The 27714-nt window shown below is 37.8% G+C and overlaps 2 protein-coding genes across 4 annotated transcripts; one reads left to right on the top strand and one right to left on the bottom strand.

The window, feature by feature from the left end:
* Positions 1–5778: 5778 nt before the first annotated feature.
* Positions 5779–10824, bottom strand: LOC120436223 (hepatitis A virus cellular receptor 2 homolog). The gene is made up of 3 exons (XM_039606812.1): positions 10576–10824; positions 8834–9190; positions 5779–8598 (listed from the first exon to the last, which is right to left on the bottom strand). The coding sequence occupies exons 1-3, from the start codon at positions 10640–10642 to the stop codon at positions 8408–8410; spliced, it is 615 nt and encodes a 204-aa protein (XP_039462746.1). The 5' UTR covers positions 10643–10824; the 3' UTR covers positions 5779–8407.
* A 1775-nt stretch (positions 10825–12599) lies between these two features.
* On the top strand, positions 12600–23142 carry LOC120436216. Of its 3 annotated transcripts, XM_039606797.1 has the most exons (7): positions 12600–12742; positions 13557–13859; positions 16461–16559; positions 17404–17502; positions 20025–20114; positions 22514–22537; positions 22697–23142. In XM_039606797.1, the coding sequence occupies exons 1-6, from the start codon at positions 12712–12714 to the stop codon at positions 22522–22524; spliced, it is 633 nt and encodes a 210-aa protein (XP_039462731.1). In that variant the 5' UTR covers positions 12600–12711; the 3' UTR covers positions 22525–22537; positions 22697–23142. The 3 variants fall into 3 exon arrangements, with proteins under 3 accessions (XP_039462731.1, XP_039462727.1, XP_039462720.1); XM_039606793.1 differs by lacking the exon at positions 22514–22537 and having other exon boundaries at positions 13593–13859; XM_039606786.1 differs by lacking the exon at positions 22514–22537.
* The last annotated feature ends 4572 nt before the right edge of the window (positions 23143–27714 follow it).

Here is a 27714-nt window from a genome sequence, read left to right as displayed (position 1 = left end):
ATAAGAATAAGATGTGAATAGATAGATATGAATAAGACTGAGGAGCCAAAAATCTCTGACATGAGCCTGCTGAAGGGGGCCGAGCTTGGGCCAGACTCATTATTGGTGTCAGGATAAAGGTCAAAGGTCAGATAAAAACAGTCATTTGTTAAGCAAACTAAAGTTCCTCTGCTGCCACCTACTGGCTCATATCATTATGTGACACCTATATTTTTATGCAGTGCACTTACTGGCCACTTTATTAGGTATGCCTTGTTGTCTTAATCCTTCATGGCATAGACTCGGCATGGTGCTCAACAACATTCCTCTGAGGTTTTCATCCATATAGAGATGATAGCATCACACAGCTGCTGTACATTGATGATGTGAATCCAACACGTCCTTAAAGTGCTCCACTGAATTTTCAAGGGTTTGATTTGGTACAGATGTTAGAACTGCATTCATGACACAGAGTGTAATAGTCACTGTAAAAGTTTTATATTCTTAGACTTATAATGACTTTAACTCAGAGCTATATAATAAAATTTCAATTAAGTTTTATTTATATAGTGCTGAATCACAACAACAGTCGCCTCAAGACGTTTTATATTGCAAAGTAAAAAACCTGCGATAACACAGAGAAAACAGCAACAATCAGACAGGAAAGGGAGACAGGAAAAAAGACACGCTGTGGAAGAAAGTCAAAGATTAATAATAACTGATAATTAAGTGCAGAGAGGTTTATACACACATAGTGAGTGAATAAGTCACTCTCAGTGCATCATGGGAAACCCCCAGCATCCTGGGCCTGTGAAAACAGTTTATTCGAGTCAAAGCTAACGAATCTGAGTCTCTTTAAAGGAATATTATGATTGACTGTATCAAATTCAAAGTGAACAGTTGTCAAACATTGTCTTGATCTTTGTGAGGATTTATGTGATCTTACAGAGAGACTAAAAGTGTCCCGGCTCTGTTACACTTGGGTCAGTGGATGTTTTCTTTGTGGAAAATGTTACTTGTGCACTTTGTTGTTTGATGTGTCCCAGAAGTTTTTATCACCTGAAATCTAAAAGTTTCTTTAATCTGTGTGTTTGTGTTCAGATCCTTCACCAGAGCCAGGGGTCATCTACTCCGCACTGAAGTCAACGACGTCTTCCAAACAGCTGATCCAGTCTGACCAGAGATGACGGCTGGCTGCTAAATACAGTCCTGCACATCTCTGTGCAGCATATGTTATTTATTTAATTACATGTTGTGTGTGTTTGCAGTATTACAGCTGCACTGAAATAAATGACTTGAATGTACAGTTGAGGGTGTGGGTTTTTTTTTTTTTTCAGTTGGCCAATCATTGCAAACATTCATGCAGCTTCAGCCAATCAGAGACTCTCCCCTAAGGCAATCTCAACGGACCTAAGTGTGCACGTCCATGCCTGCAGAGATTGTCTTTGAAAACAGTCACTGCATGTTATCCAGCTCCGTCTACTCCAGTCAACACATACTGGGTTGTTTTTCTAGCACATAGACAGATGTTGCATCACCTTCAGCGGTCTCACAGGGTCATAGCTGTTTGCTGTTTCAGAGGGAGTAATGATAAAAAGAAACTGCACACAAAGTGCAGCATTCATCTATTTTGTTTTGGGTTTTTTTACCACAAAATAAAAGTTCAAAGAATGTGTAATGCACACAACGTGGACAGTGACACACAACCAGGTTCATGCAGAGAAAGTGAGTTTTCTCTAAAACATGTTTTAGAGACTTTTCATGATAATAAGAGAAGCTGTTTAACGGACAGAGGCTGGTTTTTACAGTTGTATCGGACACATTGAACAGAGGGCCCAACTGAATTTTTATGTAACAATTTGTGCTGATTTATATCAGTCCATGGTGAACATTATTGCCCTTTGCCCCTTCTTCACTGCCTAACAAATGAAAAAAATGTCCAAACCTAAATCCAATAAAAAAAAAGTCTCAGATTTCAGCCTGGAGCTGGCACAACCACACAGCATCTGAACTGTAGATGGAGTAATGTGCTTTACATCAGCAAGTTAAACAGGTGTACTGTAAACTAAACTAAACTAGAACATTAAATACATAAAACAAAATGCACCTCATCCTCCTGTGAGATGTGAGGAAGCCTATATTTGCTGCTTATCTCAGTGTCGTCCTCAAATTCTTTACGATGAATCCACATACAGGAGTAGAAAAATATGACAATATGAATATGACTTTCTTACTTTCAACCAGTCGTTACTGATACTTTCATTAAAAAGTAATTTCAATAATTTTACAAATCATCAGTAAACAAAAACAATCACACAAACTGAGTATAAATAAGTCATGTGATATGTCTCCCATTCACACTTAGGTAATTAATAATCGATCAATGATCATGTTTTTAGAGAAAAAAATAGTCAAATGTCACTTCTGTGCAGCTTGGTTCAAAATAAGAACCCTGTTCATGAAAGGAGGCTCTGTGTTTGAGCATTGTGAGGGACCCATTCAGCAGAGTGTCAGACACTGAATCTTTATGCACCAGTCTTACCATTTGACATCAGTTTATGGGGGATGCTATTCAGGTAAAGGGACCAGGTGAGCTACAATGAGGCCCTCAGGTATTCTTCAGTTTTCTGGCATGTTATTAATCCTGATGATTCAGCACACACCCAGACATGATGCAGTCTTTTTAGTCTGAGTCCAGAGCTCAGAGTCAGAGAGTAACAGATGGCATCTCAGTCTGACATCAGATTTCTTTTGTTTCTTTAAATATGCATGCTCACCTGGTCAGAGGATTACTCTCCCTCTGCTGGTCACCTGAGGTGTGTTTCTGCTCATATCCTTTTTCTGATAAGAAATCATGTTCATCTTGGATCTGTTATTGAGTCTACTTAGTTACTGAGGCAGCATCACCTGAAGCAAATATGTGTGACATCAAACGTATGAGTTCACGTCACCTCTGAGTCAGCCTGCAGTATCACGGAGACAAAATACGTGACAAATACGTCATAGAAGCTCATAGGAAACCCACTGTTGAAAAAGAAAGATACATCTGTGTCCCATTGTTGGCTTTTAGAGTACAACAGCTTTTCAGTAACTCGTCTGATCCTGTTATTAGAGGAGAAAAATGCATGACGTTGAAACATTGAGTGAAACTGAAACACTTATAATACACAAACAGGTTAAACATGAACAAAATACATCACCGAGCTTCAGATTCTGTTCACACGATGTGAATAGTAATAAGTTTCCATTCAGTAAAAAGTCCTTGACATCTTTCAGACCCTGTTTATTCATGTAGGTTTTTTGTTTTTTGTTTTGTTTTTCTGTTTTGTGTGTCTGTGTAGTTTACGTCATTAAGGTTATAATTGAAAAACATGCTTATAGTGATTGGTGTATGAAGCCCTCTGATGGTTCATCACCAGCAGGTGGCAGCACAGGAGATTCTGTCAGACCAACAACACATGGAGGTGTTCACTGTGACCTCTGACCTTTAATGAGAGGAAAAAAACGAAAATGACAAAAATTGTAAATATGAGCTGATAGAGAGCAAAAACATCTACATTACAGTGGATCAATAAACATCAGAGAAGTAAAACAATCCCTGATTATTAAACAGAAAATGAGCTTGTTTCTGCTGTGCCCTCTGCAAAGAGCCAGCAGACACTAAATATTATAAACACTCACACCAATTATATAAATGAAAATTATCCAGATTAACAGTAACATGTACAGGACACGTGTTTCTCAGTTCTTTGAATTCCAGCTCCCACAGTAACAGCCCAGCCAGCTTCAGCTCCTGCTGCAGATGAATCCAGGAACGTGTTCAAAGCTGTTTTTCTATATCTGCTCTGTGAGGACAAACATACAAATGAAGGTTATACCTTTCCAAGAAAGGGCTGAACTGAATTCAGGTTATGATAAGGCAGGATTACAGGGTGTGTGTGAGAGTCAGCGCTGATGAATGCTTCTTGATATTTCATACACATGTTCAGACACTCCACTTGTCTTATATTAGAAGTCCATGAATAGATACGTGTCCTGTTCAGCCTCAGTGTGTAAAGCAGACCTCCAGAGGGCCCCAAAGCTCCAGCTGGTTCATTTGTAATGAGGTCATTTGTTTTAAGTAATTCACTTTTATTTGCATATTAAACAGAGAAAAACCTTCTGTTTATCCATTTGATTCATGGACAATGATCTTTATGTCATTAAAATGCCTTGAACAAGTAAAATACCAGGACAAATTGTGAAAACTTTCCACTGATAAACAAACTGCTGGTGGGCGTGGTCTTCTCTCTCGCTCTTTCTCTCTCTCTCGATTCTTGTGAAACAAAACTTACTGCATAACTTTCTTTTTCCCTCTCTTGGAGTTTTATTTCATAATAACTGACAATAACCAGTGAAGTCCCCTGACTCTCAAACAGCTTCCTTTAAACTCATTTGGTGGTTTTTACTCACAGACTTCACAGAGTCATCAGAGGAAACATGAGAGCGGAAACTTTGCATGCACATTTGACATTCAAAGTTTCCACTCTCATGGTCACAGTGTAGAGCCTGTTTTATCAGGGATATGTGTGCTGCACCTGCTCTGCTCTCAGGTTTCAGTCTCTGAGTAGCTGCTGTTATAGCACTAATATGACTAAAGTTCCTTTAACAGCAACAGCAGATTTCCCCCTTTATTGATTACAGAAACTTTTACTTCCCTGAATGACAGGAACAAATAGTTTCAAAGTTACAGTATGGTAAATGTCCCTCCTCTATCTTTGGTTTATGTTTATTTGAACTTGAAGGAAAACATCACGAGGCGAGGGAATAATGTGATGTTTTCTTTCTGCCCTCCCTTCATAAAAAAATGGTCCAGTGTTCAGTGTGCTAATAGAGGTCATAAGGGGAACACTGGTGGATGTTTCTCTACTATTTAAATAATCAAACCAGCTCTGATTACAACTAATCTGTGTTGTATTTGTACCTCATGGTTGCAGTTTGTGAATGAGGAATTCTCAGAGCAACACAGAAAACAGCAGACTATCTCATACGTGAAACTGTCGGAGTTTTTGACCTCGAAGACATGAAGTAGAAGCAGCTGAGCGGAACAGGTGACACCTTATACACAGTGCTTGTCCTGTTATCCTCCTGCTCACCTTTGATAGCTCACGGCAGATGGCTGCCCGTCCCTGAGTCTGATTCTAAGGTTTCTTTCTGCTTTATAGTGCAAAGTACTTTGAGGTGACTGTTCTTGTGATTTGGAGCTATATAAATCAAACTGAACTGATATCAATTGTTCATAAAATAACTGAAGAATTGGGAATGACCTTAAGGTTTAAATAGACACACCGCAAACCAGTTTACCTGCTGTGAAGGACATCACATCACCTGTGACCATAAACAGGCTGCTGAGCCTCCACCTGGTCTGCTGCTAATGTCTCCGTCTGTGGACTGAAGCCCTCATAGTCTGTGTTTTGTACAGACACACAGTCAAGGTTAAACTCCACTTTGTCGTTCTGAGGTATTAACTCACACTCACATTCTACCAAGCCAATGCGTTTTGTCTTGTGGCCTTCATCATGGACCCTGATGAAGGCCCGATAACTGATAGGAAGCTTCCTTTATGACTGCTTTCATGTCAGGTATAAACAGATGCTTTAGATTGAAATGTGTCTGGGGGCGGGGGGGGGGATCAACCATCTTTGAACCTTCAGTGCTGCAGCTTCTCTCTCTCAGACCTGCATGAACATGTTGAACATGTCAAATTCACTTCTAAAGTAAAGAACCCAAGCAGGAAAACAGACAACAAATATCAGAAACTGTGTTATATTATTATTTATTTATTTATTTATTGTGGTTTTCTTTTGCAGGATAGAAGTCAAAAATAAGCAGGATACTTTATTCATTTTACATTAATCCTATTCAGTCTTAATGGGGGAAATTTATATTTTAAACAAATCTGGAACAAGCTACATTAAATTTTCAGGCTGTAGCAGATGTTCACAAATCTTTCATTGTCTGCCAAAAGTCCTTGCTTCATCCTTATTTGGTTTAAGCCAATGTTATTTTCTTTAATCAGCCAGCAAAGTGGTGCACTGTTACTGAAACAATGTGCATTTGAGCCTCCTGCCCTATGACAGCTGGGATAGGCTCCACGCCCCTTCTCTCACAACCCTGAGGGAGGGTTGGAAGAAGACTGATTTTAAAAAAGAAAAGAAAAAAAAGATTGCTAATCTCCTCCATTATTTATGATAACATCTACAGAGACAGCCAATGAACCAAAATATAGGTACAAGCATAGTACCTAAAAAAAACTCCAACCCCTGAGCATCACTGACTTGGACAAGTGGAAGAAGGAAGATGGATATTGGATTTTTTTTTTAAAATCAGGATGCACTTTTGCTAATCTTCTCCATTATCCAAGATAACATCTACAAAGACAGCCAATGAACATGAAATATATGAACAACCATAAAAAAAAGAAAGAAAGAGCACGTGGAGCCTATCCCATATCTCAAAGGGATCTCAGTACTTTGGGTTATTGTTTTTAATTTATTTTAGTTTTAATTTCAATACATGTTACTTTTTAAATAATATTTATTATTTTTATGGTTTTTAAGCATAGCATAAGCATAAGCATAGGTGGTATGTGTAAACTTTTGAGACAGAGGGGGATAACCCAGTGAAAGTTATGAATAACTGTGAGCCACTGCTAAATAATGTCCAGAATGTCAAAGAGTCAGAACGTTGTATAGTATGTTTAGCTGAGAAACCTGCTTTAGCTTCAAACATGGCATTTATATTTAAAAGAAAATAATTGTTTTATGTATATTTCTCTTGTTTGTAATTTATTCCTTCCTATTAGCATTTATATTTTATTCCCAGTTGGCGTGGAACACTTACAATTTAATTGTACAATGACAACAAAGGGCTATTGTATTCTAATTGACTCAGTGTCACAGATCCAGGTTTCTGGGTCATTATCAGACAACTCTCTGATTCAAACATCACATCCGTGGATCTCTAGTGGATTTTCAGCTCCTCACACAAAGTGATGAATTGCATCGTTCAGGCTGATGCATGATTATGTTGATATATTTTACTGTTTATTTTTTTAATTTATATCTAATTTGTGTAAGTTTTTATTATATTTATTTATTTTTCATTTCATTTTTTGCCTAACACACACTTTATTGCACCAGTAGTATGGAAATGCTTAGATCCATGGATCCAAAATCCAATTCATTTTCATTTTTTATCACCTCTGCTGTTTGTTTTCAGATCAGGACGATTAGGTAGTTGGTAAAATTTCATGAAGCGCACTTTATAACGGCTTTATTCTACATAGCAGAAGCAGAATTTTGTGCTATCCAGGTAACTTTATGATTAAACCTGTTTTTTTCTATACTAAAAAAGTGGTTCACGTCTTACTGGTACATCATTAATCTGGGGGGGAAAAATGAATAGCTGCATCTAAAAATGTGTATTTATTACTGATGCTCATCAGAAAAACAAACACTAGATAAATTTCTCCTAGTCCCTGTGCAGAGATTAGAGGGGTCCTCCAGAAACGGTGATGTTATTTCATAGAGAATTGATTGCTCAGAAAGCAGTGATTTCATACCTGCGGATCAGGTTAAGATCCAGATATCAGCAGGGATGAAATCACTGGCTTCTGATTAATAAGTCTTCAGAAATTACCATCATCATTCCTGGAGGATCCCTCTGACCTGTGCAAGTGGAGGTTTCACAAGTCTGTGTTTCCGCAATGAGCATCAGCAATATATACAGATTCTTCGATGCAGCTTTTTTTTTTTTTTTTTTTTTTTTTTTTTGTAAATGTAATCATAAAAAATTATTCTAACCTTCTGGCTGCAAACATTTTGTGCTTCTGGGCTTTCCAATGCCTGCTAGTAGACTAAAACTACATTTGAATCCCACTTGCTCACACACACTCACCATTTTCCTGTCTTTTGTTCCTGCCTTTAAGGGTCAGTCTTACTGACCAATACTGTTAAAGCTTACACATACAAAGTGCTTTTAATATTAAATATGAAATCTAATGAAATGCACTGCTTTTCAACTCCTTCTACTGTCTTGTTTGCAGCAGCTGTGCTACTTTTCTGTTTTATGTGTTACCTCTTCATATTTTTCTAATAGTTTAGAAAACAAAACAAAAAAATATTGAAATCAGCCAATCAGCTACAATGATCAATGCGATGGTGAGATATCGCCCATGCTACTCCTTTCATGTGAACCTGGTCATCCTCATTGCCAATGTTAGCGTAAATTAATGCAGATGACGAAAAGGTACCCTTGTGTTAATTGAACTCTCTTCAGAGTGCAGGGCCCAGATTCGGGAGCTAGATCATATTTCCATGTCTCCACTGAAGCTTTGGAACAGCAACAGAGGACTCACAGTTAAGATGGAAAAAAGCTTTGAAACATTTCAAATAGACTCCAGCTCAGCTGGAAGCTGGTATGGACTCTGACTCTTTTTTTTTCTGTAAATCAAAAAACCAGCAACAGTGGCAACAATGAGGACAGCAGCAACTGACAGACCAACTATTAGTCCAACAGATCCATCCTCCTTCCCTCCATCCTCCTTCCCTCCATCCTCTGTGTCTCCTCCTGTCTGACCTGCAGGTGAGAAACAGGTGTGAGGTGTCAGCTGTCAGGTAGGTGATGAGTGAAGAACAGAACAGAATCCATTTCCTCTTCAAACTGCTGTCAGACATTATCTACTGCACTCTGATCACATCACTCAGACCAGCTGCTTTCTACAAAGTCTCATCAACAACATCTTTAGAAATCTTTAGAAACCAGGAAGCAGCTTCACCTCTGATCACACACACACTCAACTCTACTCACTCACCTGGAGGATCAACAATCAGTCTGATGCTCCTGACAGTTTCAGCAGCTCTCTTTCCGCGCTTTGTTCCTGGGATGAGGACACGACACACGTATATTCCATCATCATCAGTAATCACATCCTTCAGAATCAAAGACACGTCTCCATCCTTCATCTGTGTGTCATTCAGATCCACACGGTTCTTAAAAGATGGATGCTGGTAATCTGGGACAAACTGCTCATCCCGATACAAGAGGACATATTCTTCTTTCAGGTCAGCTCTACTCCACTCCACACCTATCAGGTTCTTGTTGTTGTTTGGAGCTCGACATGTCAGAGTGACCTTCTTTTGTCCAGACTCAGCTGTAATAATTTTCAGATCTGAAAGCGGAAACAACCCAGAAGAGGTTAAAGGCGTTTAAGTACAACTATTATTTCAACAGCAGCCAATCAGAGCTACCTGCTTGAAAGAGGAACCACTAAGCTCTGTGGAGTGACACAACAGTCTCAAAAGCACAACAGTCTTTGGGAGGAGCACTGAATAACGCCACATTCTCTAAATAAACAAACTATAGGAGACTTAACTGGTGCTTGGAAGAGGCAAGCTTAGGCACATGATTCTTACATTCTGCAATTCATCTCGGGCGTTTCTCAATATGCGTACTTGTGCGTACTTGCGTTCTCGTGTACTCGTGATACGTCATCAGTCGGAGACCAAGTACTGTTCCAATTCGAAGTATGCATCAAGCCGAGAACGCGAAAAAGTCCCGGATGTGTTCTCGCTCCGCCCGTTTTATCGAGCATGCATCGGTGTGGACTTGGTACAGCTAAATATCCCAGAATGCATTTCGTCCAAAACTCAACAGCGGACTCCCGGCACATCGTTTTCAACCCCCCCCGCTCGCGGTCTTCTCACTACTCAGGTTAAAGAAACCCCAGCAGCTGTCTATAGTATTGAGTGTCCACTAGAATAGAAATAAAAGCGTTCTAACATCTCACCTGCTTGTTTTTATTAAGGTATGTACACGTATGTACATGTACACTATTTTTATTAATAGAGGTTTCACTACTGAGGTTAAAAATGATATATAAGTCACTTAGATCACTTCTAAATGTTAATGTTTGGTTTATTTCAGTGTTTTATTTGTTCCTGAGTAAACCGGTTTGGCTGTGATTAAAGTTAAGCTTCATAACATGTTACTCACAGTTAAATTAAGAGGGGACGGCAGTAAAAACTCCGGACCTGTGACATCATCACGTACGCTGGTGTACAAATCGCGAGTCCGTGCTCGCGTTCTCGGCGGGTACTACTCCCGTGCCTTCTCGGCCAGTACGTACTCGCGTACTTGAGAATTGAGAAACGGCCCTCATGTAAACAATCACGTGGCGCACAGCGTGACGTGAAAAAAAGCACATACCTTTGACGTTGCGTGACGAATTCTGTATTCCTCGGGGGGAGGGGGGGCATTTTTTGTAAAACAAAGGGGGGCCTAGCAAAATAAGTTTGGGAACCAACTCCTCGAGAACCTGATAAATAATAGGTGGATGACTACACGTATATCAAGAACGTTAATTCTGAAAGCTTTAGTGAAAATATCTTAATGTTGACATACTTATAGTTTATATCCTCCAGACAAAAACTTTTTCCATCTTTTCATTTACAGAACAAAAACACGCGGATTAGAGACTCGGTTTACGCTACAATAAACAACAGTGCGTGGAACTCGACGGCACACATAACATACATTAACTTAACACTTCCGTACCTTCGGTGGCAGAAATCCGTTGACAGAGAAACAGCAAAGCCAGGAAGGGCACCATGTTCGCTCTCATTTCGTGTTGTTCAGCTCAGTGAGTGTGATAACGACAATCACAGCAAACAACTGAAGTTTAATAATAAGTTTGATTAAACTTCAGTTGTAAGCCACCGAAAAGCGACTGAACTGTAGATCCTGCGACTGGGCGTCTCTCTCTGTGTGTGTGTGTGCTATTTCGAGACTCGAGAGTCGCTGAGCTGCACCCATTCCGGTAGATCACGTGATCACATTGCGTTCAAATGTTTTGCTACTTCTGTTTCTCTACTTCATTTCGATGATAGTTTTTCTTACTCGCAGATCACTGGATTTAGTTTTACATGTTATTTAATGACCAACCAGTAGCCTAATGTTACACAGACATGTCTGTTGTTGATAGTAAATGTATTCGCTTACATAACAGGAACTGCTGTTTGTTCTGCGGTGGGTGTGTATGGTCTGCACCAACACTGCTACGTAGAATATGTCAAAGTAAAATTTTATTAACCATCTTTAACCTGTCAACATGTTTAAAACCTCTAAAGGCAGCATAGTGTGCTTTTAAGCTACATCACAGGTTTTAAAGTAACAATAGCACAGGAGCCCATACGTTTTTCTTCCCCTGGTATTTTGCTGCCCTCTAGTGACTCATACAGAATAGGGCGGCCAGCTGGGAAACCGAGAAACTTTTCTGTTTAGTCATTTGTGAAATTTTTATACGTAGATCACACTGGACCAGAATGTAAATAAAAAGGGGGACCTGTATTTATTTGAACCTTCCAAATACTATATCACTAAATAGATAAGCTGTAGCCAAATATCTTGGAAATACAGTATCTAACCAGATTCTTGATATGGATGCCATTGCCCTAACCTCCAGTAATACTATGAGGAAATCGTTTTTAACCAGGTTATGTCCTTCAGTTAAAAAATATGCAGGAATTTTTTTGTGTGTGTCTGGTTTTTCGTCCCCTTGTCTCACTAGCTCTGATTTCTCCCAGCTACGTTTCTTCAGCATCTCTCTCGTGTGTCATTCCCTCCGTGTCTCTGTGTGTCAGTGGGTTCAGGTTAGTTTTGTGTTCCACGCATTTGTAGTGTATTTTATCAGTCAAAATAAAGGCCTGTTTTCTGTTAAATCATTCTCCTGCATCCATGTCTGCGTTTGAGTCCACTCCTCTCTCTCTGCACGATTTGCCCCTGCAAATTGTGACATTATTAACCTCTTGCTCTCTTTGACAGTGTGTCTTTTGACCTGTTTTTATCCCCTTACCCTCAACTAGTCATGGCAGATGGCCGCCTCTCCCTGAGCCTTCTTAATGTTAAAAGGGAGTTTTTTCTTCCCACTGTTGCCAAGTTTTTGTTTACAAAGGTTCATCTGATTGTTAAGGTTTTTCCTGCATTATGGTAAGATTTTTATATTACAATATGAAATATCTCGAGGTGACTGTTGTTGTGATTTGGCACTATATAAATAAAATGGAATTCAACTGAATACGGACCACTTTAAATACTTCCACCTAAACTGGAAAAGTGCTGCTTTCATAATAAAATTTAGCCAATGTGAATGGAAAATTGACAAAAAGGAGGAGGTTGTTAATGCAAAAAAAGTCCATGCGTACCCACATCAAGCATGCCAAGTGAATGTTTCTTTTTCTTTAAGGGTGGGAAGGTAATTTGTAAAAACATTAATTCACACTGCAGTCCACCGTTAACTAAGTAACTAAAGCTCACTGCAGCCTACACTAAAGTAATCAACATTCAGATTGAGCATCTGAACAAACAGGCAACATGGTGAAAATAGTATTAGTGAAATTAATGATAGTCTGATATATTGTACAGCTTTGTTTAGAATTATGCAAGTCTTTCCTGTGTTGTTTCATGTTATCGCCTTATTAAAATGTGACATTACAAAAACTGTCCATTGGGTGTTGCTGTGGTGATAGATGCTAGATTGTTTTGAAACATTGTTAAGACTAATAACACTGCTTAGTCTGAGAGTGAGAGAGGGACATACTCTGTTAAAAAATGAGTGAAGAAGGAAGCAAACAGTGGGGACGGACGGGTTTAGCTGATATCACAGAAAAAAAAATCTGATTACTGAAAAGGAAAATGAAGAACACATTTGTGCAATGCCTGCTCTGTAAGTAAAAAATGTGTTTTAATGCCTTTTTACTGTACTGTCTGTTCTGATCAAAAGAAATAGGATGATGACAACAAGAATAGCAAAACGAAGATGAAAATTATACTTAGTTTTAATTCTGCTTATCTACTGGGGTTGGTCCTGTTGGTTCTTTTGTTTCAGAACTAAGGTGAGAAGTGAAGCCCAAACTGAAAATTCTCAGATATACAGTTTGCATTTTGCAGAGTAGTTTTATTTACATCAATTTCTGTGATCACATTCACAAAAGACATAAAGGACCTAAAAATTTGTTTTGAAAGTTCAGATTGTAAATTTTTGTATGAGCTGATTTTTTATGATTTTTATGATTCAAAGGAAAAGTACCTGGAAGTTGAAAACAGTGTAAAAATGTTTTGCGTTATTCTCAAGTCAACCAACATACATGTAGTCAGAGCCACGATTTCCTGCACAAAAAGATGCTTTTTATTTATTTTTTTTTATTTTCCCCATTCATACCACCATAATAGATTTTTTTTTTTAGTAAAAAACGACTAATTTGTAATCAAAACTTATTTCAATTCAATGTTTTAATTTAGGGATTTAACTAAAGTATTGCTCAGCTTTGTTACAACCACTACTCTCACCTCCTCTTTTCTTTATATTATGGCATTGTTTACTTTAACAACAATCAATAAGGATTTAAACTTTCACAGTTCGTCTGAATAGCAAATGACTTTTTTATGAATTGATTACATGTAAAACCTTAGAATTGAAAGTGGATATACTTTCTTTTTTTGACAGTAAAACAACTGACTGTAAGTGTAATTTCTTGTAGTTCTGATCACTCTGCTGTGTTGCACAACAAATCAAGCTCGTCTGACTGTGAGTCCCAGCAGCTCTCAGTTCTTTGAAGAAGACTTTGTGACTCTGAGCTGTGAGGAGGACGACAGCTCTGCTGGATGGACTCTGAGGAGAAACACAAGCAAACAACAGAGGACTCAGTGTGGAAGAGATGGGTGGGGAAAACCAGCTGGCTCTTCCTGTAACATCAGTCACATCTACAAATGGGAGACTGGAGTTTACTGGTGTGAGTCCAGAGAGGGTCCCATCAGTAACGTGGTTAACCTGACAGTCACTGGTAAGCTGAGTGTGTGGAGTTAGTGTTGATGAAGCTGTGTGTAAATGGATGAAATGCTGTAGTTTGTCTCTGTGTTGAGGTGGATCAGTGATCCTGCAGAGTCCTGTCCTCCCTGTGATGGAGGGAGATGACGTCACTCTGCTCTGTAAAACAAAGACCACTCCCTCCAACCTCCCAGCTGCTTTCTATAAAGATGGCTCCCTCATCAGGAAGCAGCCTACAGGTCACATGACCATCCAGAATGTTTCCAGGTCTGATGAAGGCCTCTACAAGTGTGACATCAGCGGTCATGGAGAGTCTCCATCCAGCTGGATCACTGTCACAGGTGACACACTCACCTGTCTGTGTTTCTGTAGCTTTCAACATTCACAATGTGACGACAACTTAATGACTGTGTTTGCTTTATTTTAGAGAAACCCACCACCACACCTCCACCTACATCCACACCCCCACCTGGTTCCACCTCCATCACTCTTCCTCTATTGCTGTCTCCTGCTGTTGTCTCTGTGTTGTCATCTGTTGGAGCAGTCTGTTTTGTGGTTTTGCTGGTGTTACTGGTTCTTCTGGTGAAACGACTTGTTCACCAAAAATTTAAAGGTGATGATTTTGGGCTTTTCGTCTATCCAGTTGTCAAGTTTTATATACATGCATTTGGTTCCAAACATCATCTGTTATTCTTCTTGGCAATAAATGAAGTCCCCAATAAGACACGTACAAAGTAAATTATATTGCTGTTCATTGTGGTTCTTCATCAGAACTTGAAGAAAATGACATCACAGAGGATATCACATATAGTGATATTAAAATCTCAAATCGTCAACAGAAGCTAATAAGGGGGAGCAGAGGTACTGTATTATGTCCTTTGTATGTGTTTGATTTAATAGTTAAAGTAAAGAAGATAAAGTGAAATGTGATTTATATAGATATTTTCAAGATAAATATCACAGTGTCTTAGAGCAGAGTGACCTGTTTCTGAAACAGAAATGGACCACAAAGTAAGTTTAAAAAGCTGAGGTTTTAGCTGCTTTTAACAAATGCCACTGAGTTCACAGATCTCTGTGGGAGAGAGCTCCAGAGTCTATGAGCCACTGTCTCCATGCAGAGCTCTAAAAATCAAAACCAGTATCTTATATGTGTCTCTGAAGCTAATAGGGAGGCAGTGCAATTGAATTATCAATGGTGTGACATGTAATTACAATTCTGAAAAAAACCATTCTGAGCAAGTTTTGATAAGACAGTTGAAAAGAAGCTCTGTGGAGTCTTCCATTAAAACAATTAGTTTCTCGCCAAAATTCACTTTTTGTGTTCAGCTTCAATCGAGGTTTTCTCAAGCAACATTTACAGAGCCAGTTCCTGTAATATTTCAAACCTTGTATCCATATTTGTCAAAGTCTTAGGATTAGTGACATGAGTGAGGTTTGAGGTAAAACTGCATTTTTAAGCCTTTTAAAATATATATAGAAGCATAATGCAATCATTTGAAAATCTTATAAACCCTCATTTAGAAAATGTATTATTTTCTCTGTTACACTATGAATAAGGCATATAGAGTATAGAAGTATAGACATAGAACATTTTGTGAGTTTCATAGGCTTAAAAGTACATCTTTTTTAGAGTTAAAGACTGTCCACCTCCATTTACTGTTATTTTGGTTTTGTCATCTTGGTCATTCCATTAGAGAAAGACGAAAAACAAACAAACATCTATTAATTGAAAAATCAGGTTATTGAGTAAATTCAGATAATCTGTTGGCATCATTTTTTGGATATATCTGCCACACAAACTGCCTATTCTTAATCCTTTATGTTATTCAATTTCAATTAATGTGGATCTTAAATAATTAACTGTATTTATCTTAGATAAAATGTGTTTTAGGGATGCATTCAAAACTCCTCCTATAAATGTTCACAGTGTTCAAACGTTGAATGTCAACAGATTACACGGTTGTTTTCAGCATGCTGGACTGCATGTGTTTCAGCCTGTGGTTAGTCTGTTAACATAAGCCAGCAGCTCTGTGGTTGTCCACTTTCCTGTTTCTGATGTAACACCTCAACGGCTCAGGATTTACTGCAGGGCAGTAAAATAGTTTTGTTTGTTTTTTAACTCTGTGTAGGCACAATTAATATTAAAAAAGTTACTGGTGGTTACATTTGCGATCTTAATTTTATGAAGTTAATTATTTTTGAAGTTGTATGACATCTTAACATCTTCACCAGTTGGTGCATTCCCACCATTATCAGCATCTCTCCATCCTCTATAAACACTCTGATCTGGGTCAGAGTGAGTATCAGATCTGTTTTCATTTTCAAAATAGTAAATTTATGTAAGAAAAAACGAAACTCTCCAGTTCTTGTTTTCATACCTATCATCTGTCTTACTTGTACCTGGGATAAGGTGCCTGCAACATCTGCACAAAGCAGCTGTTTCACTGCTAGTTGCTGATGGAAGAAATGTTTTCATTCATTTTTTCATTATGTCCAATTTAAATTTGAATACTGGACACAAAAGAATAATTTTGCAATATAATTTAGATATTAACATTAGTTCCTATAAGACTGTACTGCCTGCAGTGATTTTCTCCATGTGTGTTTTATTGTGCAGAGACTGATCCAGCTGCAGTCTACTCAGCAGTGAGACCTGAAGACGTCAATTATGGGCAAATCACCATCAAAGAGAAGCAAAGAAAATCAAAGAAAAGAGGTAAAGCTGTGCTTCTTTGTCTTCATCATGGATAAAAAATGAGAAAAATAGTCCAGCAGGTGTTGAGATTTCTGTCTGAATCAGTGTGACACTGTTTACTAATTACTGTTGAGCAAAGCATCTTTATTTAAACAGGGCTGAAGTCATGAATCGATTAACAGGGACTTGCATTTAAGAGTGAGATCATTACAGTTTTCTCTCCCTGGTAAAAACTGATGCAGACACATTCCCTTCATCAGATTCACAAAGCTGTGTGTATGCATGCCTCAGCTTTAATTAACTTCACACATGCAAAAAGTGTGATTTCCGCTCTTATCTATAGACGTGAAAGGTCCAGCAACAGTTGAAGCACAGACACCAAGTTTATTGTCTGTTTAGGCTTGTAAGACCCCCATACTTTGTTCATCATTTCTGTGCATCATGTGAAGTTGTGGCAGAAGTCTTGACTCCTATCTTTAATCACATGACAGTGATTATAGGTTTGCATCAAAACCTATAAGGCATAGAAATATCTGCAAAAAAAAAAGCACAGCATAGTTAGAAATTTTGCATTTTGTGTCATGTACACACATCCCGTGATTTTAGCATGTTTTCAGGACAGTAAAAGAGTCAAATCAATTTGTAATATACCTATAAATGTTAACGGTTTCTGTCAACTATTTAACATTTTTATTTGATGCTTTCTGCAGCAGCATTACACACGTGTGTGTGTTTCCTATTTGTACAATATAAAAAAGACGTGTAAATAATCAAAATTGTTTATGTGTTGTACTTAATGTAATGCTAAGTACCAGTATGATCGTACTACTGCACTGATGTCTTCCTTGTGTGTTTTATTGTTCAGAGTGTGAACCAGCTGCAGTCTACTCATCAGTGCGAACTGGAGATGTCAGTTATGATCAAATCACCATCAAAGAGAAGAAAAACAGATCAAAGAGCAGAGGTACAGCTGCTCTTCTTTGTCTCCATCATGGTTCAGAACAAGTGTTTTTGTCCTTCATATAGATGGTATTTGTTGTAAATATTGAGATGCTATTTGACAATCTGTAGTGGTTACTGTTAGCTGTTTGCATATATTTTGCAGCATGAGTTCTCCATGAGTGTGATGATGGTGAGAGTTCAAACAAGAGATCCATTATTCATACAGGACGCTGTGAAGTGCAGTCAGTGATTTTAGTTGTGTTATGAACATGCCATAACACAATAAGTAATCCTGCTTTTAACACAACAAAATTAAGTCCTGACACTTAATTAAACAAATACTGGCTTAGTTCAAATGTTTAAATTCACGTAATTTCATCACAAAGATGCTTTAAATCATATTTGTCTTATATGTTATTGTGTTAAAAAGTCAGGATTAAATATATTCAATGGCTCTAAGGTGACTCACAATAACATATCTATAACCTCTTCTTTCTGAAGCGCTTTTTGAACTGTGATCTGAGCCTGACAGGCAGTGCTGCCCCAAACCAGATTCATGGTTCGGACATACAGCTCTTTATACTCTAGGGCATTGACAGGACCTAGCACATTACAGGTTTTTTTTACCCCAGAAAATTCTGAGTCTTATTAACAGACAAGATTGCAGCAAAACTCATGAAAATCAGATGAGTAAAATATAAATGGACAATGTGTATTTTCTGCATCTCAAAGTGTCCTTTAACAACATTAATAGTTTTTAATGTTTTAAGCTCTGTATTTGAAACCATACAAGCTACTTCCTCCTGTCTTTATCTGCACACTGAATTCATGTGTAGATAAAGAGTGATTTCAATTCACAGTGCTGATGATCATGTAGGCTATATATAGTCTGACAAAGTGTTGATCTACACAGTACTTTATGGTAAAATGCATTTCTTTTCATGTTCATCATGAATGACTATAAATAACGGGTGGGTGTTTTTCTGAAACAGGAAAGATGACCACAGGGGTTCTGAAACCTGCTGACAGTTTCTAAGAAATCTGCTCATGATGCTGACTGGGAAATAATAACTCTGCTTTTAACACACATCCTGTATACTGACAGCACTTTAAGTTTCACTACTTGCATTGATGTCTTTTCAGACATTGTTCCTCAAAAAGCCTCAAAAACCTTTTAATTTGTTGTTAGTGCATGCAACAACTAATATAGTGACTATAAAGCAGAGGTAATAGCATTAATAGATTATTGACCCTTATGTGGAGCCATGAGGAGACCACAGCCAACTTCTAAAGTCTTGTCGCCTACAATCAGTGTTAAAGCCCTTCACGAGGCTACAGATAAACTCTTAGAACTTGAGTTAACTTTTATAGCAGAACTTTTTTAAAAGAAGAATTTCTTCACAACTCTTGTTCGTATGGGCACATTTTAATCACGTTTAAAGTGACATCACAATGACCTGAATGTTTCTAGCTCTAAGTTTCTCACATGTTTAAGAATGAGTCTTGGGTCAACTTTCAACCTGGACATTATTATTTATTTTTATCTGGTCACATGGTGCTCTATATCTCATTTGTGCCCATCTCGGTCCAGCACCTTGAGCGTTTACTGAGAAATACTTATCTCTCATCAGGTTGTAAGTCATTATCAGCAGAGGTTTAGAGTAAAACCATTGTGAGACTTTACCTGTGATGAGGCATTTGGTGTCAGAACTGAAGAAGATTCTTAGTTGAAAGGTGTGATGTCAAGAAACGTGATGAAGTCCAGTCACATTCTTTCCGAACAACAGATACAGAGATGGTTTTCTTGAGGCTGAAAGAATTCTGACTGTTTTTAACTGGGAACTGAAGGAGCTTGGAATGGGCTGATTGTGTATGTTATAATCTTAACAAGTGTTTTTAATATAACATGCAACAAAATAAAACCCAATTCACAACGTTAAAGAAATTGTAGAGCCTGAAGAACCAAAACACCAAAATTTTAAAATGATGTTTCTTATACACTTCACATATACAATTACAGTATTGAGCAAAGTCTTGAGCCACCCCTCTTTTTTTAACATTTTGTATCCAAGGAGATGCAAAATAAGAAATTATTTTCTTGTAATACATTAAAGTGGTCTTGAGTAATATTTCTCCAGGCTTCCTGAAGTTTTGTTTTGGACATTGGCTTATTTTTTTCACTCATTTTCATCCCAGTCCTTCTAGTTTCCATTTTCAGAGGGACATTTCTCTTTTTGTTTGTTTGTTAAGCCACATAACCCCAACCTGTAAATCACTGAAATACAAGAAATGCACTTAACTTAAGGAATGAGCCACTAATGTGTTTACACATAAAAGAATCAAAGCAAAAGTATTTTTTAAAGTTTTGTTTTCTCCTTGTTTTCTCTATTTGTCTGTGTACACACACATACTTATACACACAGCTTGTCTACATCTTTAGACAAGAAAAACAAGAAAGGCCAGCATTCTTAAGTTTCCAGTGAAATGTATTATCCAGTCATCTATATATATATATGTATATTTTTTTATGTTTGTTTATTTCAGCTGATGGAGTAAAATCTGGAGGTGATGACATCACATACAGTGACCTCAAAATATTACATCACCACCAGCAGCCAACCAACCGCCGCAGAGGTATTGTTTTGTGTGCTGTGTGTCTGTCACAATATGGAAGGTCTAGTCAATTAAAAAACTATCAATAAAAACTAAAGTTAACGTGATCTCTCTGCTCTCAGCTCAGAAAGCATTAGATCATCAAGCTTCTCATGTATTTGCATCCATCCTTTACATTAATGCCATCTTATGCTATCAACAATTGATTGTTGTTGGAAGCAAGTTTGCCTCCCATAGAGACTGTAGCATGTCCATTTCACAGGCGTGTCCATTTACTGTTAACAGTGGCTGGAGGTAAGATGTCAGCTGCTTTACTGATTGTGTGCATGTTGTGGATAAGCCTCTAGTCTTTGGGAGAAGATTATCATGCTAGACAAGCTTCCAGTGGATCTACTTTTACCATGTGTATGCTGTTGCTATTTATCGTGGCTTAACCTCTCAAGGACAAAAACGTAAAGAAAATTCTGTATCAAACTTTGAAATGGTAGCTTTTCTCCTTTTTTTTCAAAGTATGGCCTGACCTACTCAGTGGTGGGTTAGCACTGTTGCCTCAAAGCAAGAAGTTCCTAAGTTCAAATACACTATCCAACATTTCTGTGTGGAGTTTGCACGTGCTCACTGTGTTTGTGTCTCCATGGGTACATGCAAGTTAGTGTGGTTAGGTTAATGATTCTAAGTTGCCAAAATAAAGTTCTAATAATCATTGAAAGGATTTCCACATTAATAAATGGCTTTCTATAAGTACTTTTGGACTAACATAATTTGTATGGGTTGGATCAACTCAACAGAATTAAGTTGGACTCAACTGCAGTAAATAAGGTGATTCATCATCAATTAATTAAGGTACATGGAAAGTCACCTCTATGATGGGGAAGGAGCCTGAGTATTTCTTGGGGCTGACAGATGCTAGCTGATCTCAAAGCGCAATTAGGAAATGGGTGAATATATTTTTAACCCCTTGTTTGATTGCTGCACGCCAGGGTTCTCACTAGTGGACAACAAGGTTGCTTCTCTGCAACTTTGAGTAGGGGAATGGGTCCATGTCTGTTCAAACATGCTGAATGACTGTTTTGCGCAGTTGTCCCCAACCGGTACCAGTACCAAACGACTGGCCCGGTACCAGTCGTTTGGTACCTGGCTGCGAGAGTTGAGACTCGGGTGTGAAATTGATGGGTTTTTTAGGGTTGGTATTATTATTTTTTAAATTGTTTTTATCATTGACTCGGTTTCCATGGGTCTTTTCCCATGTGTTATGAATAAATCTAAAAGATTTTTGGTACTGGTACTGGTTTTATTTTCTTGTATTTATCCGCGACACCCTAAAGGCTGGTCCGTGAAAATATTGTCAGTCCTAAACCAGTTCATGGGGCAAAAAAGGTTGGGGACTGCTGGTTTAGCGTATCCGGCCTTCATGCATAACCATCTGCTTACCCAGCTCTGGGTAATGAACCTCCATGACAAACCCTCATTCACACTCACATTCTTACTTGTGGCCAGTTCTGAAAGAACAATAGAAATCTTTAATAGCTCTTTGTCAATTAAATAGTTAACATTAGACCTCTGAATTAAACCATCTTTAAGGTAAATGGACCTTGTGTGTTTTCGGCATGTGAAAGTCTCCCTGACCAAGATTAAAAGTTATACATGTTTAAGACTCTGCTCTTAAAACCACAGCAGCCTCTTAATCTACTTGTTGTTTCCACTGAACTGATGTGTGATACTTATTAGATATTTTACACCACAGTGTATATATTTTGTGACAAAGTTTAGTCTGTTTGGCGTTTCGCGGTAAAATGTGTGTTCTTCTTCTAGTGTTAATCACAAATGACCAAATATAATGGGTGCGTCCTTTTTCTTACTCAGTTAAACTTCATTACATGATCTATATCATGGACGTCTGGGTGCTGAACTTTCTTGTAACACCCGGGCAAACAGATGAAAGAATTTGGCCCCAGGAATCAGTGTATAATACTACAAATGATACAGTTTATTAAAGTGATTAAATCCCTTGCTGTGGGTCATGGGCAAATTACTTTGCCAAAGGATAATGTTGAAGTTTAGATTTATGCTCATATTTAATGATTTATGAGTCCCATGTTAACGTTCAGTGTGAGCACAGGATGTGGTTTGAACTTAGTGAAGAGTTTGAATTTAAGGGAGGTGAAAGTTCAGGCAGTCAGGGAGGAAACCACTGCCTGGTTGTTTTGCACTCTTTGGTCACTTGCAGCTTTTTTGTTGTTATCCACAGGATTCACGTATTTGAACTGCCCTGCTGGAAGCATTTTCAGATTTTGTCTTTCTTTGAGTTTGGATTGTACACCTAATAAAAAGATTACCTATATATGTGAATATGTTTCCGATTTGGATCCTCCAGCTTAAATTTTCGTGGCGCTCATCAGTATGTTTTTTTTTTGAAACAGGGAGGCTCTGACTCGCACTTCCTGGTTGGTCTATTTCACATTATTTGTGACAGTTTGGCTCTAAGACTATTAATGTGAAAATTGTGGCACCACTGATGTGGATTTTTTTTAAAATAAATTAGTGAGTTATTTTAACTGTGACTGCTCTCAAATTGTTTGAAATGTGTGTGTTTGTTTTTTCAGAGCTTCCATCAAATTCAAATGTTGTCTACTCCTCACTGAAGAAATCTGCTAGTCCAACCTAACAACCAGCTGCAGGTCCACACAGGCCCTCAGAGCAGAGGGCTGTCAGTATAAAAGTATATTGTGTTTGATCTTTTCATTAAATACACTCACAAAACTACAGCGAGACAAAAAAAAATGGAAGGAGATGAGACATTTTTGTAAAGAAACTCCAAAATTAAAAAAAAGAAAGTTAAAAATGTATTTTTGTCCCAATGTCTCACTGTGTCTCTAAGGCCAAAACAGAAACATGTATTTATATACCATATATTATATAATCTATAACTAATAAATAAACATAATACAATGCATTTAAAATAATCAGTAACTTGTGGAACCCTGCTGTCGTCTCCACAGCAGAAATCTGTTTTTTTGTGCAGGATCAATAAACTTTGGTCAGACTTGTTGTTCTTCTCGTGTGGTTCTGTGGGTTTCATGAAGCTCTCTGATGGAAAACATGAGTTGCTGTGGCTAACCCATGCACATGTCTCCACAGAGCAGATAGAAAACAACAAATATCAATAAAACCACAACCTCAGACTGAGAGCAGCACTAACATCACTCAGTGGCTGGAAACTTCACACAGAAGCTTGAGAAGCTCGTATGTGTCTGTGTACAGTAAGTTTAGATTGAAGGAAATGAAATATGTGAGACTTTAGATGCTGATAAAATAAATATGTCTGTATCAACAGATATTGTTCAGATGCATCTTAGTTACTGTGTTGTTGATATCTGTGGTTGTGCTTGCACAGGACACATAGTGAGGACATCTGTCCTCATTCAGTCTGATGATGATGATCTCGGTTTCAATTCAGTCAAAATCGGGGTCAGATTATGTGGACATAACAAATGCACTCTAACATGAATCATATGTTTCTGAAAGAGAAAAACTTCTACTGATAAAATTATGAAAGAAATGAATTAGCGTTCATCAAGGTGACATGTGTTGTAAAAACAATCAGTGCTGCAGTGCATTTATTTGATTTCATTTTAATTTATTTTGAATTTCTGCAATATCAAATACCACTGGGACCAATCATATGACACGTTTTTATTATCAAAAAGGTGAAGTAAACCATTCATTCATAATTTAGAATAATCTGGAATGAATCAGGAGAGAAAATCTAAGATTAGACACTGGTTCAGGTGGAAAAGTGAGACTTGCATCTAGCAGCAGTCTGTGTGGAAGCTTGTTGCATCGGTTGTTGTTGATTTTTTGTTTGCTTCATTTTTCAAAGCAGCGCCTCGAGTTTGTGTTAGAGTGATTTTTATACAGTGTCTCTCTGGTTTCCTTCAATCCATGCTTACACGCTCCTCAGTAAAAACATGAATTTAACTTTGTTCTCAGAGAGGTAGGAAGAGGTTTGAGCTCTACATGTTTATCATTATAGGTGTGAGGATGAATATCATCTGTTCAAACACAAATAATTATCTGTCTGTAAATGTGATCAAGTCAGTTTGGTGCCTAAACTGTCGCCATGGTCTTTCCAGCCACTTTAATTATATACAATCAATAACTGGTCAGTTCACAGCTAACTGTATGTAGCTGATTGCAGCAGCATCCACAGACAGTAAAAAGCACTAACAACAGATTAAAGCACGGTCTGGTGCTGCCATCTAGTGACACTGAAGCGCTCCAACACTTCATTTGAGTCACTCAAATGAAATCATTCTGAGTCAATTTAACTGCTTCATGTAATTTTGACTTCTTTTTATGATAAAAAAAAAAAAACCTATAGTACACACTGAACACAGACAGACACATCTATACTACAATCATTATAATATGATGGTATGGGCATTATATTGTGACTCATCATTTTAATCTGACATTTCATTCTTTGCTCAATTAGACTGTGAAATGCACAGATGTATACAGTATTTGTATAAGTTATATAGATGCTGCCACTCACAGTGTCCTATGTAATGTTTATGCAAAGTTTCTTTAAGACCAGCCCACTCATCTTAGGGAACATATAGACATGCATGCATGTCGATGCTGCAGAAAATTCTTCATCTATGTTTCATGTGATGATCAGAGCTAAATATAAATACTGATTCTTATATATATTGCGTTTCTGCTCCTACTGAGCACTCAAAGCCCCTTTTGGCTTTGGCATATTTGCCATACAGACTGGAATCGAGCCACCAACCTCCACGATTAGCAGTTGACTCTGCTCTACCAGGTCAGGATTGGTTTCAGATTTGCAGTGATGTACATTTAGGTCACACTTACTGGCCACTTTATTGGGTACACCCTTTCAAATGCATGTTACTAGAAATATTGAATCAGCCAATCACATGGCAGCAAGTCAATGTATTTAGACATGTAGCAGCTTCTTCTCATGCTTTGTGGACTCCTCAGTACTCAGTCTGAGTGAATTTTAACCTGAGTGTTTGTGAAGCTTGTTTCTTCTGTTGGATTTAAGGTGTCAGTCACTGTTTACACTGACTTCAGTGTATTTTAAGGTCTTTTAGGGTTTGAGAAAAGCATTGTTTAAACTCCGCGATCACGATGGCAGGAACTATTCAAAACCTTTGTAATTAAATACTTTGTGTTCTTGTGCAACATTTGTATTATTGTAAAAATCACTATAACATCAACAGACAAAAAAAATTACCAACTACTCACCAAAACATGGTCTCGTGCTGCCAATGTAGTGACACTGAAGTGCTTCGATAACTGAAGACAAGTGCTGACAACTAAATGAGTCTGCAGATCTCAGTTGGACTCTGACAGAAGAGTAAACAGTAAACAAGTATTCGAATATAAAGCTATTACAGTTACTTTCAACAAAAAGAACATTGTGGGGGTGAAAAGCCTTATTTTTGCTTTAACTATTTGTCCTGTATCATAAACACATGTCTAACATTTGTACCTAACCTTGAAAATCCAGTGCAGCACTTTAGTGATGTGTGGGATTCACATCATCAAATGTGCAGAAGCTGTGTGATGCTATCATCTCTATATGGACCTCTGAGTAATATTTCCAGCACCTTGGTGAGTCCATGCCATGAGGGATTATGTCATCTCTGAAAGCAAAAGACGGTTCAATCCAGGACAAACAAAGTGTACCTAAAAATGTTTCCAATGAGTGTATGCACTGTGTAGAAAGACATCAGTCATAAAATGATAGGAACCAGTAGGTGGCAGCAGAGGAGCTTCAGAATGCTCAACAAATGGTGGTTTTCATCTGACCTTTGACCTGTCTCTTGATAATAATGATAACTGATAATAATAATTTAAAAACTGTCTCACTGTCAACAGCAGATGAGTCTGTCTCTAGTGCATTTTGAGTTCCTGATCCAAGAGACGAATTGGTTCAGACTGATGATTTAACAGTTTTATTCATATTCATTATTTTTTTAATTACGATTACATTTGTGGAACTTTTAGTTTGATAGTTTAATTTTGTCCTTGCTCATCTCTGCTATTTGCTTTGAGGCGAGGATGATGAGGCATGTCTAAATACATGTTGATTCCTCTGTGCTTAGTTTCAATGTTATCCTGGTTATAATATAATGCAGAAACTTTTCATGTGAATCATTCAGAGACTAAGTCATCAGTCATGCAGGTCTTTCCACACAGCAGCTGTTTCTATGCAGAGTTTGTTTTCCTTTGGCATAAATGGAAAGAACTGCTAACCTCCATGGGGAAGTAATTAGACTGTGTTTACAAATTTCAGTTGTTCATTGAGTCATCAAGCGTGATCTGTCAGGGGAGTGTGAGACAGTCCAGGAGGGAACGATGGAAGAGAAAATCACAATCAAGCTCAATATTTTTGTGATGTCATGAGTATGACTAAAATACTTATTGATCAATATTGATATTGGTCATTCATTTTTTAGGAAAAAGGTATTTATTTTGCTGTTTCTTGGCAAAATAAGAAGACTTTGTTCATGGATGAAGATTTGATATGATATGAAGGACAACCTGAGACAGGTCTGTAGTCTTAAAAACATCTTCAGCACAGAGAATCCTTGGCCATGCTCTTCTGTCCCTGGAGGTGCTGTAGGGGTCCTGCTGCCACAGGAAAGCCTGCAGCATCCTGAAAGACACATCCCACCCATCACCTGTCACAGCTGTTACCATCAGGAAGGTGGTACAGGACCATTAAAGCCAAAACAAACAGACTGAGAAACAGCACATATGCCAGGGCTGTTGCATTAAAAAATGCAATCGGGGGATTCATCGCTGCGAAAAAACACAACATTCAACTGTGCAACATTCTAAGGATTAAATCACAGTGCTCCAACCGTATCCTCACTTGTTTGTATCCTCACTTGTTCATTCTTATATACAGTCTTGTATATACTATATTTATTTATTTATTTATTTTAAATTTATTGTACATATATGCTTCTATCTCTTAAAAGTACCCTCTTTCAAATGTACTGAAAGGGTTTGCATACAATTTTGGTTGTTTCTGATTCTAATTCTAATTCTGATTTAACAAATATCCAGTTAATCACCGCACATACCCATGGAACTTAAGCCTGTCAGAGTCCTGCGTTCAGATTCAAATGAGGTGATTTTTTTTTCCTGATGCAGAATCAGCGTACCTGTCTGTGCCTGCAGGTCTTATCTCTGAAAAGAAACAAATGTTTAATCTCTTTCAGAGATCTTGCAGGATCAGAACTGTTTTGTTGTGATAACTTTGTCACAGTGAGGATGATGAAAAGAAACTGCACACAAAGAACACACAACACCACAGTATTCTTTCCTTAAAAAGCAGCTCACAGAAAGTGAAAACTGCACGCAATGAAAATTGAAGGTAAATATTTATTTCAGTTTTAAGTGCTTTTATAAAACTTTATATTTGCTGTTCATCTCAGTGTCGTCTTCACACTCTTTAAGATGAATCGACATACAACAATATATGAAAATATGAAGCCTATGACATTCAATCTCAGTAGTAATAATTCATGTGACATTAGTTCCTACTCAATCAATGATCATTTTTAGAAAAAAATCAAAT

Source organism: Oreochromis aureus, linkage group 3, assembly GCF_013358895.1.
Source record: "Oreochromis aureus strain Israel breed Guangdong linkage group 3, ZZ_aureus, whole genome shotgun sequence".
Lineage (NCBI taxonomy): Eukaryota > Metazoa > Chordata > Actinopteri > Cichliformes > Cichlidae > Oreochromis > Oreochromis aureus.
The sequence above is the reverse complement of the archived record's forward strand: the minus strand, read 5'-3'. Positions and strand labels throughout refer to the sequence as shown.